The following is a 14,480-nucleotide window of genomic DNA, read 5'->3' as shown; positions in this document are numbered from 1 at the left end:
AGAGAGAGAGAGAGAGAGAGAGAGAGAGAGAGAGAGGGAGAGAGAGGGAGAGAGGGAGAGATGGGAGAGAAATCAGGGAGGCAATGAGGGCCCAGTGAGTGAGAACTAATTCAGTGTTGTAGCAGTTGTTGGAAAGGAGGGTGAGGGGGCAGAGAGGGGGACAGAATCCAGCACTGAGAAAAGGAGGTTGCTGCATGAAAACAATGGGACACCAAACAAGGCACCGAACACAGGGGAGAAATGTGTCAATCTTCCTAAAAATCCCTGTTCGGTGAGAGGAAGTTGTTTCACTTTTTCCGTTCAAATTCCATCTGACCTGAATTATGTGAGATAAACTGAGAAAACTGAATGAGTATGTATCACATAACTGTTCCCAAGTATATATATTGCTTAAAGCAAAGCAACAAACAATATGGCAGCAATTCCTTTCTCAAATTGTTTCATATTTTACGTTGTTGTACCTGAGCTCTTTCATTGAAATGTGAATTTATATACATGACTTATTTATTTTATTGTATTAATTGTGTACACTGTGGGACATATTTTATGTGCTGTACATCTGATATTGTTTATTTGTATTGTATATAATGTAATACAGTATATATCTGAATTATATATATATATATATATATATATATATACAGTATATATATATATATATATATATATCTGTTGTGTTTATTAATCAACAGTTAATTGTTGAATAGTTAAATGGGTTCTTTCTCTTTTTGTATATATATATATATATACAAAAACAGAAAGAACCCATTTATATAAACATTAACATATAACATATAACATTTTCCCACCTGATTTTTGCCCTATACTCTGCCTCTGATTAGCAAGTACGTGTTGCCTTCAAGAGCAAGATTGCTGGAAGGTTGATCGGATTAATAATTTCAAGTCTCATATATGATTGGAATGATTATGGAAGATTTTTTTTTATGCTATCTGGAATAATGTTGACCACTGATTAACAAGAAGTTGTCGACCGGTTCTGATTTTGGTTTGACATGAGTCTAAGGGGCTTTTTCACAGAAGACATTTTGTCAGAGCAATGAAAGCACAAATATATAGAATGAAATGAAGGATGGATGAATTCCATTTAGCTGCCTCAGTTCAAAGGTCCTGGTGCATGCTGCCTGTCTCACTGCACACTGTCACGGCTCACTGGAGCACCTGCACTGAAAGAAGCCGTCATTAGTGTTAGTAACATCTGTGACATGTAAAAATGTCTGCTGCGGAAAAGCTCTGTTATTTTCATCTTCAATTCTCTGCACAGCCAAATGCAGCATATAGACTAAAATATGAATGCTGAAGATATAACTGTTTCTTTGGTTGCATAAACGTGCACCATCCCGTCATATCAAAATGTTTTATTTATGTTTATCTAGTCTGAATAAAGACTAGCTGTGAATTAAAATGACACACTTTGAATTCACAATATGTCTCTGTTACAAGGTTACATAAACTGAACAGACTATGCAGGAACTTTACTGGACGACTTGTTCAGGTTTGAACACGAGGGGGAGCCCTCTCCACGTGACATGTTTAGGCTGATTCCTTATATGGAAAAACTGAACTGGCATTGTGTCATTCCTGTAACGTAAAAACTATGTTACGACCTTGGAAATGCTCCATAGACGGTGAATAACGGAACATTCTGATGGGGAATGACGGTCCATAGCTGTGATGAAACATCCAGCAGCTTTTCTGTTACTGTGTGTGTTTTTATGCACCAACACGCCAAGGCGAATGTAAAAACCTGCTTTAACTAAAACTGATCCTGGTTCCAATTGTTTTTTAGGGTGAATTTTCCCTTTAAAATCTCAAAGTCAATCCAGCCAAGGGTATTGATTTGTATCTAGATTACTTCATTGCATTCAGGAGTCAAAGATGAACTTTAAAATAAAACAAATAAATCAATAAAACATGCTAAAGGCTACATCACGTACCATATTGTGTATGGTAACTCTATCTAGACAGACAGACAGACAGATTTAATTTTATCTCAACTCTTAGTAGCCTATCCTGCATTAAGTAGCCTGTAGCTATGGCCTGTGTGTGTAATTATTTCTTGTCAAAGAAGTCATATATTATTGTTTTCTGCGGTGACTCATGTTTCCTCACATCATCTCATATCCCCGCCACTATAAATCCACTTTTGTTTCTCCTCCACCTCCCCGTCTCTCTCCGCTCCATCTCTTCGCACTGTGCGTCGACTCGCTCAGGCTGAAGCGCTCCAGCCAAATTATGCAACAGCAGCAGCCTCCCATTGGTCGCTCGGCGTTCCGTCGAGAGGCGTGGTCAGAGAATGTTCTCACGCACCATTGGCCGCGTCCACACGGGGGGCGTGGCTCCCGATTTCATTCACAAATCTCGCTGCGGAGGATCTCTCCCGACATGTGAAGAGCCCTCTGTTTATACCGATGAACACATGCCCCGGCTCCGCGGATGTGAGAGGCCGGAAAACGCTGCGGCACAGGCAGGAGGCGTGACCGGAGGCTTTTTGAAGAGCGCTCCTAGTGATTTATGCTTACATTGTAGCCCAATACATACCATAATAACATACTATAATGTAAAATAAATCATTCCAATCATATATGAGACTTGAAATGATTAATCCGATCAACCTTCCAGCAATCTTGCTCGTGAAGGCAACACTACTTGCCAATCAGAGGCTAGGACAAAAAAAAATATATATATATATATATATGCTATGTCCATGGTGAGTGAATATGAACTGGAAGCGACTCTCCAGACACTGAAGGTTGCGCTACGCATAAACATTAGAAATGGAATATACATCTTATCTTGTTGCTTTAGCAACGTTGTATTTTAAAGGAGGGTGAAGAAGGAGAAGTCAGACAGACAGGCAGACAGACAGACAGGCAGGTGCAGTGCAGCTACAGGACACAGCAGCAGTGTTTGACTGTTTCCCAGGTGAAACGTGATAGGTCACTCGGCTTCTGTAACCAGAGTGGGGAGAGAGTTTACAATTTTGTCTCTCTTTTAGGCCTCTGTCTTCCCTCGGGCGGCTCAGATTTCTGTTGGTGTCTTGCTCTGGCCACACCTGCTTGTGTCTTACAGGAACTGCTTGCATTCTTTCACTGCATGAACCCTTGCATGCTTTCACGGTGAGTGATACCTCGAGACGAACGTCTCCTGGGTAAATTAACATTAAACCCTACAAATGAATGCCGTCCATTTCATTCAGCCTTGACCTGACATAAACCACGGGATCATGTGAGTACGCTGCCATATGGAGTCACCTGAGGACAGCCTCAGCAGGGAATGAACATATCATTGACACACTGTTGTAAGTTCACAGGCAACATGTCTGTTTTGATTCCAAATGTGCACTACGTTTCTGCCTTGAGCGACCCAACTGAGGAAGGCTATATTTTTCAGATTAGTGACCGGGTTGACACATTGCACTTTGACCCACTTCATTGACAAAAGCACCATCCATAGGTTTAGACTTGACATGTTCACTCCTATTGAATTCTCAACCATGTCACGGGATGATGACGAGAAGAGGATGGAGACACCAAGTAGAGAAACCAGGTGGGGGATGGGAGGAAAGGGAGATGGAAAGATGGAAATGGAGGGGGTGGTCTTCAACCACCATGAACCTAGAGTAGGTTCAATGGGTTCATGTGCTGGAGAGGAATGCTGTGGGGGGTTGGAGAGCTTTTTCTATCGACCTGGTCCCTGTTACACACACACACACACACACACGCACACACACACACACACACACACACACACACACACACACACACACACACACACAAACAGAAACCTCTCCCTTGGTTTACTATTACCAAAGGTTAACCATTATTGTGTTTTGACAATAAAAGGGGCTAGTTTGCTCACCTGGTGTTGAGGTGACTAAGTGACGGTACATAGTTACAGGGCTCAAAGAAGGGCATTGTCAATCACACAAGGACACAGCTTGTTGTGTAGCTATGTGTTGAGGAGCGGGTTCACTGGGTTCATGTGTATGTTGTATGTATAGTGGGGGAAGGGCAGCCCCTTCATCCCTGCCTTCAACATGCAAGGTCTTTAGAGGCAACCAACAGTCCTCATGCTTTAACATGCCACATCTAAAAATACGAGAAAAAGTGAACACAGCTGATCTGCAATTATATGAGAGAAAACACCAACAAAAACTTTCATTAGAAAGAAAACAGTACATCTCCATACAAGAATGGGGTAGAAAATGTGTGTATGTGGTCTATTTGTGTATGGTGAGGGTAAACCCCATGACATGTTGCAAGTGTCACTGAGTTCACTCTGTAACCTTAAGTGGAGGGGGAAGTTGCAACATGGCCATAAATCATGAGCCTGGAAACAGAATTGCATGTATTGTTTTAAAAATCCCACTTACATTTTTGATGTACGAGTGATTTTTACTTTAACAATAGAGTCATGATGACACAAAATAGAACACAATATTGCATAGCAATAAAATAATAATAATTTAACTTTTTAACTCATATTTGTGCCACATTTTCCAATTGTGTAACTTGAAAAATGACACAACTTCTTTCTAAGGCTTTGTTTAGGGATGTTTGTAACAAAATATTTGAGTAACAAAGCCTGTTTTGTCAGTTTTAGCCTACTTATGAGACAACTGGAGAAAATACAGACAATTCACATATCCTGAAGTGAAACCACAATAAGTATTTAGAAAAAAGCAAATTTAGCAATAACACATTTAGTATCGGGTTATAGAAATTTGTTGGAATAACAGGTCGACCTATTCCCAGCAGTTGCGTACTGCCAGCCATGTGATACTCCTCGCGTGTTCCTGAAACTTCACTGCTTAGGCATTTAGGATCTTCAAGTAAGGTTTAACCTTATTGATGACTGACTTTACTCTTGAAGAGCCTTATTAGAAATAGCGTGGAGCATTACATGGTTATTAAAGTTGCATTGTGTCAGAGATGGGGATATAGATATTAACTGTAGACTGACTTTATACACTTAATTTATACATATAATATATCACATGACAATGGTTTGTGTGGTGATCTCGTGTCAGCCTTTAAGTTGTGTTTTCCCTCGACACAGAGGTCATTGCGTTCATGTGAGTCCGTGTATGAATCCCCAGAGTGAAGCTTACAGATGAGATGAGATTTGAAACACTCTGTTTCGTGGTCCATCATCCTCGACATGAGGAGAAAATAAGTAATCTATGCTCTGCTGGTGTTCTGCATTCATTCATTCAATTAAACCCCATCAGTGGGATGTGTGCGCCGCGTTGCATCAGGGTTCTTATTTCATGTGCGATGATGTTTTGGCAGTGAGTGCGAGGAGGCGGGCTTGATCAAAATCTGAGGCACGGGACGTTATTGTGCGTCTGTCGCGCGTGCTTGTGTTTACACCCAGCTCGCCGTAGTAGAGCAGGCCTGCCCCGACACCGTGCACACGCGCGACACATGAGTGGGCTGGGCCGTGAGTGCCCGGCTCGCCGGCCAATCGGCGGCGAGTAATGCAATCACTGGCTGGAAGGGTCAGCCAATGGCACGCGACACCGCCGGGCCGGTAGCCAATGGAATGCGCGCAAAACGTGGGCACGTGGATCCGCGCACATGTTGACGCTCGTAAACTGGCGAGAGAGAGAAAGAGCTAGCAAAGACCAACCGACGAGCTGTCGGCCGGGCAGAGTGCGAGAGGAGAGAGAGCCAAGGCGGGTCGCCCCTATGCAGCTCCGGCTACGTGTGTACTGACGGTCGTATCAAAGAGGAGGGAGATAGAGCCGTTACCCTTTGTTTCTGGCACCTGCTGTTTTTTATCTCTCATATTGAAGGTGAGTATCTCCTCTAACGTAACGGTTTTATTTGTTTGAGGACCACCGGTAACGTTTCCCGAAGTTGGCCGGCTAGTCTAAAGGAATGTCCCGTCCCGCTGTCTCCTGTGTTGTACTCCCGGTACTATCTGTTAATGTAGCCAAAAGCCCCGTTTCCTCACGTGGCTGCGTCTACTTTTGTTCACAGAGCAATAGTGTAATGATTACTAGATCTTTTTTTATGTGCCAGAACATTCCAGTGATGAAACCGTGATTCAGCCGACCTCATATCTGATAGTCAGACGCTGTTCTGTCACTCCGGTGTATTTTAAACGATGTAGCTTTTGTCAGAGATGTGCGGAACATTTTGTTTTAGTTCCTGTTGTGGGCATCGTGCCGCGCAGACACGCAGCCGACACCTGAGACGCAGCCTCATGGTCCATGCCTACCTGTGCAGACCGTACGGACAAATGCACCATCACCTCCATCCCACCCTAACCTCCACCCCACCATCACCTCCATCCCCATCCTAACCTTACCTCCATCCCATCCCACCCTAACCTCCACCCCACCATCACCTCCATCCCCATCCTAACCTTACCTCCATCCCATCCCACCCTAACCTCCACCCCACCATCACCTCCATCCCCATCCTAACCTTACCTCCATCCCATCCCACCCTAAACTCCACCCCACCCTAACCTCCATCCCATCCCACCATCACCTCCCTCCCACCATTAGACCCACCATAGGCTGTAAATTAAAGCATATGTTGAGGAAATAAGAATAAACACGTGCAGCATGTAAACTATTTGGTTTCAAGATGACTGGCTAGCCCGAAGTGACGGCAGCTATCAGACACAAATAAAACGTAAATGCTATTTTTCTTTTTCTTTTTTCTTTTTTTTGTATAATGTTGAAAATGTACTATATTCTCATATGGACTCAATGGGTGGTTCTTGCATCTTTTTTCATAAATCTGTGTCCCTCTCCTTTGTCTGAGAGTGAGTTTAGACTTGGTTTCTCATATTGATAAGGTGTGTGTGTGTGTGTGTGTGTGTGTGTGTGTGTGTGTGTGTGTGTGTGTGTGTGTGTGTGTGTGTGTGTGTGTGTGTGTGTGTGTGTGTGTGTGTGTGTGTGTGTGTGTGTGTGTGTGTGTGTGTGTGTGTGCTCGGTGACCCCTCTAATTTCCCCCTCTGTGTTTGTGGGATCAAAGACCAGCAGGCACTCGGGGATTACACAGAGAGTGAGAATAGAAAAGGGAAATGCAGATATGAGATGGGGAGAGAGGCACATGGCCAGAGATACAGAATGTAAAATGTGAGTAAGAGAGGAGGAGGAGGTCTGGTCTGTGGAAGAGGAAAGGAAGAAGAGCACCAGGCTTGTGTGCAGAGAGAGAGAGAGAGAGAGAGAGAGAGAGAGAGAGAGAGAGAGAGAGAGAGAGAGAGAGAGAGAGAGAGAGAGAGAGAGAGAACACACACCGTGTGTGTGTGTGTGTGTGTGTGTGTGTGTGTGTGTGTGTGTGTGTGTGTGTGTGTGTGTGTGTGTGTGTGTGTGTGTGTGTGTGTGTGTGTGTGTGTGTGTGTGTGTGTGTGTGTGTGTGTGTGTGTGTGTGTGTGTGTGTGAGAATCCAAGGGGGGATGGAGAGTAAGCCCGAGACAGGAAGGAGGGGCTAGAGAGAGCACCGGAGGCAGTAGGAGAGAGAGAGAGAGAGGCTGCCTATTCTGATTTCACTACTCTACAAGCTCCCATCCCCCTCACATTTAACTCTCCTTTCCAGTCTCCAATCTCTTCAATGGGAGCCAGACATGCACTACCATTGTGCGCCTACTGCCATGCACCATGTTAAACTAGGGCACTGGTATACCCACCATGTTGAGTAATCGGGGTTATTATTTTTGGTAGTGGGATAAGGGTGGGGGGGGAATGGAGTATTGCCAAATGGCAAGCAGGTCTTTGCTATGATTCTGTTGCCCAGACTTTCACTTCTCATCTGTCTGCATTTGCCCTGCCTCTCACTCCAGTAACACATTGCTAATTTTAGCGTTCAGCCAAGCCTTCTTTTGTTTCTTTCTAAGCTGAATTTGCTGTTAAAATAACAGTAAACCCTCTGCTTCTGCCCCAACAGCTATGCAGTCCCAGGGCAGCACTTCCTCTCAGCCCTCCTTTGATTCACTGAGCTCCAGTGACAGCCTCTTGTTCAGCGACTCGGAGCAGGCAGAGGACGACACAGACGTCTTCCTGACAGACGGCTCTTCCTCTGTCATTATCGGCGTTGTGGACGGGGCTGTAGCCAATAGAGACAGGGGGTCGGAGAGTCCTGGGTCCCAGTGGACGTGCGATGACTTCACAGATAAAGAGGAAGAGGAGTCATACAGGTCGCAGAGCGGCAGCAGCAAGGCAGCTCATATCGGTTTGGACAAGACAAATCCTACAAGCCAGATCCCCAAATCACAGGGAGACCTGCTGTTTGCTCAAAAGGTAAGGGACTGATGAGAGGAGGAATGACAGAGGAGTGTGTGCAGAGGAAAGCCCAGCAGACTGATTCAGACAGCAAGGCCTAACCCAAACTCAGTAGTAATCTATCTTCTCTTCCTCTTCCTCTGTCAGTGTGCTGAGCTACAGGGATTTGTCAGGCCGCTGTTGGAGCTGCTGAGTGGACTGAAGAGGGGCCGATTCGATCGAGGTAAGCGTCCTTACATCACTGCCTTCCGTCCAGCATGTGTGCCCACTGGCAGTTGCAGTAGTAGATGCTGAACACAGGTTCATATGATCTGTGTGGCCTCGTCTATTTCAAAAGAGAGTGCTACTTTGTGCAGCCGTCTGTATTGACGGAGCCTATTGATGCAGTCCAAAGTGGTGTGTGTGTGTTTGTGTGTGTGGCGACCTGACAGTCTTGTGGCTGACTCATCAGCTCACTTACTGATACCACAAGTGAAAGTGGTGTGTGTTTAAGCACGATGTGTGTGTAGGCGTGTCAGAGAGAAAGAGGCTGTCTACACGTGCATGACTTTTTCATGACTATGGTGTCTTGCTGTGTAAACGCTGACTGGGGATTATGCTTTTGATTGACAGGTTTGAGTAGTTTCCAGCAGAGCGTCGCCATGGATCGAATCCAGAGGATTGTGGGTGTTTTGCAGAGACCCAGCAGCGGGTAAGATGTCATGTCACAGTGTGGCCATCTACCATAGTTGGCCATAGTTGATAACTATCTGTTGCACTAGGTGCTCCATCTCAGTGGGATTTTAGCATGTAAATGCTTATTACATTTTTGTTATAACAAGAAAGGTCCTCACTTCCTGTTTTATTGAGTAGGTAAAGTTACAGCATTCACGTGCAGTGCAGCGAAACATCGAACATAAGAAGAAAAATGTATCCAGATCTATATGCCTCATGCTCCATAAACGTCCAGATGTTTTACTATGACTAAACACAGTAGCATCGCCATGTGTTCCTCACTTAAAAATTCCCTTTTGACTTGTTTTATGTTTTGTAGGGAGAAGTACCTGAACACTCTGCTCCAGGTGGAGATGATGCTGAAGGTCTGGTTTCCTCAGATCCACACTCAGCACGCCTCTGCAGCCTCCAGTGTTGCCGCGGCCCCTGCAGCCTCCCTCCACAACACGTCCAGCTCCACGCCGCCGCACAAGCACAGGGATCAGTCACACATCCCCGTCAAGGTGAGAACACATGCATTCCTGTGTGTGCCAGAGCCTTCTTGTGCACACGCACACCCCACAAACAAACACCGCCACAACCTGAATTGTATATTCACCTGCAAACTACAAATTTTTCAGAAACGCAGACTCAGCTGGACGGGTACGGACTCCGCCACGCCTTCCCCCGTGCTTCTCAAATGCCCTCGTATCGCTTCAGAAGAGGAGCCAGTGAAGCAAGATCAGGACGAACGGGACGGCCCTCCTTCTCCATCACTGGCGCCTGATGCAGACCAAAAGTCACCAGATGTGGCCAGCAACAGCCAGCTAAATGAGGACACAAAGGGAAAGGAGAGCGACAGCGAGGACCTAGGCAAGCAATCAAATTACAAAGCGGGTCAAAGCTCTGAGCCGAGCCTGACGTGGGTTCATGTTGCCCCCATCCTTTCCCCACCGAAGGCCTGCCCTTCACACGAAACAACGGCAGGTATCGGTGAAAACCAGCCCGCCACTGCCGTCCTCCCACCCAGACAGAGGGGCAGTCGGGCTACACAAGACAGCTCCATCACTTCCACCACACGCTACAAGCACCACAAAAATCTGAAGAACCCAATCCACTGCCAAAGCCAGCCTGTTGCTGGACAACAGAGTGAGAGTGAGACCACCAAGACATGTCAGGGTCAAAGTCATCCTCCTCAAGTCACGCATGCGCCTTCGCCTGAGGTGGGCCCCACCCCCGTGGAGACCTGATGCATTGATTAAGTGAAGAGCCGGCAGCCTCGTTTTTTTTTTTTTTTTTTTACACCACTGAGCTCAAACCTGCTGTATGAGGAAGAAGGGAAGAGGCTGAAGACCTGTGATTATAGATGCATTAAAGGGAGGAAGGGGAGGAAAGAATAGTGGGTGATAAATGTTGAACACAGATTATGGATCATGCATAACCCCTCATGAAAACCACAACTGCAACACATATTTCAAATGGCATAATGTGTTTAAAGGAATCAAATCCATTAGAGTTGATGATCCCATATGATGATTCCATAATAAACATGCACAAAAGCAGTTGTGGTCAAGGGGGGCGGGAAACACCTAAAGCTGAAAGGCTACTTGCAGTTTATTGAGTAATGATCAATAGGAGAGATGTTGAGTAATTTTTAGGAGCAAATAATAGTTTGTCCTCTGCATGAAAGCAATCACTATATTGAGAGATGACATCAGACTTGAGGGACACACTATCCACACTATCGGAAACTAGAAAAGCTGCTGTCAATACTCGGAATGAGAAGCTTCCAGGGTTTATTATGATTTCAGTAACTTATCTCCAGAGTGAGTAACACAGCTGAATCTGACAGCGGGAGACACGTTTGCCGTTCCATTGACTTGTAGATAGAAATGAGGCATCTGGCTTGAAGAGGAAACGTGACACTGCAGTCATGAGAAACCTTGTAGCTAGAGATGTGAGAAAATACAGTGTACAGAGTGCAGCATCACTGTACGTGTGGCGTGTTCAAGAGTCATCTCAGACTGTGGGGGAAAAATTATGTCATCAACTCACGAATGTAATCCAGCGATTGTTGGGGCACTTGGCATCGAGAGGTGTGACATCACAGCGATCAGAGGTCAACTTTTCTCATCACACTGTGGATCAGATGTTTCCGCCCGTTCCTCGACCACAAACCAAGATCCAAGACTTTGAGAAGCCAGAGGGCTGGCCAATGACAAGTGACTCTCAAGTCCCACGGTTAATTTATTCTTGTGTTGATCGGACACTGCATTTATTTATTGTTTGTATTTATTTATTGGGCAGCTGAATATTGCCTGCTGTGCTCTTGGACAGTTTGGCCTATAATTGTTTTGAGAGGATTGGGAATGTGCTGTTGACAGGTTGTGGTTTGTATTGCTATCATAAGGGGGGGAAAGAAAAAAACGAAGGAAGTGAAATTTTTCTAATTGGACTACTGTGCCTTTTTACCAAATAGGATGTGTTTGGAAAAGTATTTGGTGCTTTCAGTGCATTCATGCTGCGTTTTGATTGTTTGCTTGTATTTCACAAAACCGGCACACATTCAATCACGGACGCCTACATGTAGTCGTTTTCAGCTTTCTACTCAAGTTCTCACACACAGCATCCAAACCAATAGTATCACCAACTATCTACTGCTTAAAACCCGACATCTCCAGTTACTACACCTTTACACGCACCAACAGCAGTGGCTACTCTGTGACACATTGAAGTGTAGCCTTCATTCGTGGCTTTTCTTTCTGTTCTGATCAACACAGGAACAGACTGAACTGCACACGAAGCTGGCGCTCTTTAAAACTTGAAAGAAAAAAAATGGAAAATAGAAATGTAAGGGAGAAAATCTTTATTTGCACCACCCTCTACTGCTGCTATCGTTATCCTGGTTCCAGTTCTAATTTACATGTTTGAGAGGACGAATCTGGAAATGTGCTCACAATATTCTTCTAAATGTCAGAGGGGTTTTTTAGCGATGTGACTATTGCAAAAAAGTATTGTAAATATTTAGACTAAAATATTTTTTAATTGGTGTGAATGGTTCATACACTATTTCCATAGAGAAGATCCACGTCTCCTCAGAAAACAAAGTGAATCTCACATGTGAACACAGAGCCACCGGCAGCCTCCATTTCACTGCCTACGTTTGAGGAGTAAGTAACAACCCTCAGTCACAGACCCAGAGTCAGTCTTACCCCCATCCCGTCTTCAAATGTGACTGTATGATGTGCCAGACGCTGATCAGAGGCCGGGGACGTCCTCCGCCCCACTCCTGTTTTACATGGTTGTGGGATGACGGAGAAACCAATTGCACTTATTTATCATTGTTTATGTCCTATTTTCATGTATGTTTTCTACTGCAGCCACCACTGCTGATTGGTCAGGAATAATAATGTCTCATTATTTTAGCTGCCTTTTTTTTCTTCTTAAACTGTAAACGCCGACTGTAGTTCCCTCCTCGCCTCCCCTCCCCCAACTCTGCTGCATTCGTCTGCCCTTGCCCTCTCTCCTTCATCTCCCTCAATCCTGTTAGTATCTTTTCTATCTAAACTAAACTCTTTCTCTCACCTCATCTTTACATGATATTACTGTTCTGGCTACTTTTTTCAATAATGATGAACAGGAGAAAAAATCTTTTAATAAATGACACATTTTTGAAAACTGACATGTCGGTGTTTTTCTGCTTGTTTCATGAACCTTTACATATTTATTGGTGTGTTTTTGTTTTCATATTATACACAACAACATGAGCAAGACTTATGAAAGCAGCTCTCGCTAAACAGATGTGAGTCAGAGGGGTGCAGATTTACAGATTTTAGAGTGCGTGTGGGTGGGAGGGCAGAGGGGGTGATGAAGGGAAGGACAGGGCAGCGAGGAGGGGGGCGGTGGGGTGTGAGACTACAGTCTCCATAATCTGACCCGTAGTAGTGGGGGGGGGGCTGATCCTCTAACCAGCTGCTTCACACAAACACTACTGTGGCTTCGGTGTGTTTTGTTAATTTCATAGATCACAATGAGTGAATATCTCTGATAGAGAGGAGCCTGGCGTGGGTACGTCTCGTGGATTCCTGGTCCTGTAACAGAACAGCCAAACGGGCTCAAGTCTTATGTGTGCACCCAAGTGTGGTGAGTTCAGTCCCTCTAAAAAAAAAATAAAAGGGTGAGTCAGGAATTAACCCAAGCGTCACCAGAGCACCCTGTGTTTCTGTTACAGTCCATAAAACGTATGTGTTGCCAGGGATTTATTTTCTATACAAAACGTGTGAGGTGATTTAAAAAGAAAAAAATGGGTGCAAGTGAATTGTAATATTATATAAAATGAACTAATGATTTTTAAATCACAATGTTTTATAATTCATTGTTGAAAATCTGCAAAAGGTGTAGAAACAACTATGTGCATTAGTGATAAACAAATCTGCTACTATTTTGATAAACAAGTAATTGTTTGTTTTAAAGCAAAAACTCCAAATATTCTCTGGCTCCAGCATCAGTCATGTGAGCATTTTTTTTAAAACATAATTGTAAACAGAATATCTTTGGGTGTTGGATTTATAGTCGGACAGAACAAACAATTTGAACTTGTGCTGGAAATCTTTCACTTTATCTGGCATTTTACAGACTAAAGGGATTGATGATTAAATCGAGACGATAATTGGCACATTACTCCACAATTAAAATAATTCTTCGTTTCTGCTCTGATTTGATGAATTTAATCAAATATTAAATAAATATTAAATTTGATCCAAATTCCTGAATTAAAAATGCTGAAACATTCTCCATTTTCTCTCCAGCATCACATCGTGGATACACGCACATGGGCACGGCACTGGCACATTTTAAGAGGGTGTGGTTTGATTTCTCCCTGCTCAGACAGGATGAAATCAGCCATGCCGCACGTACACACACACACGTACACACACACACACACACACACACACACAAACAAACATACCCAGAGTCGTAAACACACACGTGCGCCACTCCCCACCACACGCTCTGACACACTGACTGGCTGATTTTGTGATGGGTCTGTCTCTGACACAGTGACTGTGGGCTACGTTACAACAACAGAGTCCGCCCTCTCTCCCCCCCTCCTCCCCCCCTCTGCCTCCCTCCCTCTCGGCCCCCCCTTGTATCCATGCAGTTTTTAGCAGAGAAGCCCTTGCCCTCCGTCTCCCCCCCCCCTTCCTCCTCTGGAGGATGGAAGCAAGGGGTAAGAGGAAAAGGACGGGAGGAGGATGTGTGGAGGGCACAGGGAGGAGACACGACCTCACTCGGTTTTGGGGAGCATGAAGGACGTTTGATGTTTTTCTCACTTGTTTTTCTTTTTTTTTCTCCACCTTTTTTGTGTGTTTATGTGGTTTGATTTCTGTCTCCTACAATGGTCCAAACAAAGTTTGATCCTCCCAGTACATTCCAGCCAAGTTATCTTATATCTAGCTGTATGTATAACCATCTATATTACTTTACATCATCAGTAAAAGGTTGAGAAACATCAGGGTTTGTTATT

At 44.5% G+C, this 14,480-nt stretch overlaps 1 protein-coding gene across 1 annotated transcript; it reads left to right on the top strand.

The window, feature by feature from the left end:
* The first annotated feature begins 5,442 nt into the window (after positions 1-5,442).
* On the top strand, positions 5,443-12,621 carry LOC311024122 (uncharacterized protein). The gene is made up of 6 exons (XM_084026390.1): positions 5,443-5,818; positions 7,926-8,278; positions 8,408-8,483; positions 8,873-8,951; positions 9,294-9,477; positions 9,595-12,621. Exons 2-6 carry the CDS (start codon positions 7,928-7,930, stop codon positions 10,201-10,203), a joined length of 1,299 nt encoding a protein of 432 aa, XP_083882516.1. The 5' UTR covers positions 5,443-5,818; positions 7,926-7,927; the 3' UTR covers positions 10,204-12,621.
* The last annotated feature ends 1,859 nt before the right edge of the window (positions 12,622-14,480 follow it).

This window comes from Eutrigla gurnardus (genome assembly GCF_963514095.1).
Source record: "Eutrigla gurnardus genome assembly, chromosome: 14".
NCBI classification, from domain to species: domain Eukaryota; kingdom Metazoa; phylum Chordata; class Actinopteri; order Perciformes; family Triglidae; genus Eutrigla; species Eutrigla gurnardus.
This window is presented reverse-complemented; position numbering and strand designations above follow the sequence as displayed.

Coding starts and splice junctions, on each gene's coding strand:
- LOC311024122 (XM_084026390.1), top strand. CDS start 7,928: ATGCAGTCCCAGGGCAGCACTTCCTCTCAGCCCTCCTTTGATTCACTG. Junction 8,279..8,407: donor ACCTGCTGTTTGCTCAAAAG/GTAAGGGACTGA, acceptor TTCCTCTGTCAG/TGTGCTGAGCTACAGGGATT. Junction 9,478..9,594: donor AGTCACACATCCCCGTCAAG/GTGAGAACACAT, acceptor CAAATTTTTCAG/AAACGCAGACTCAGCTGGAC.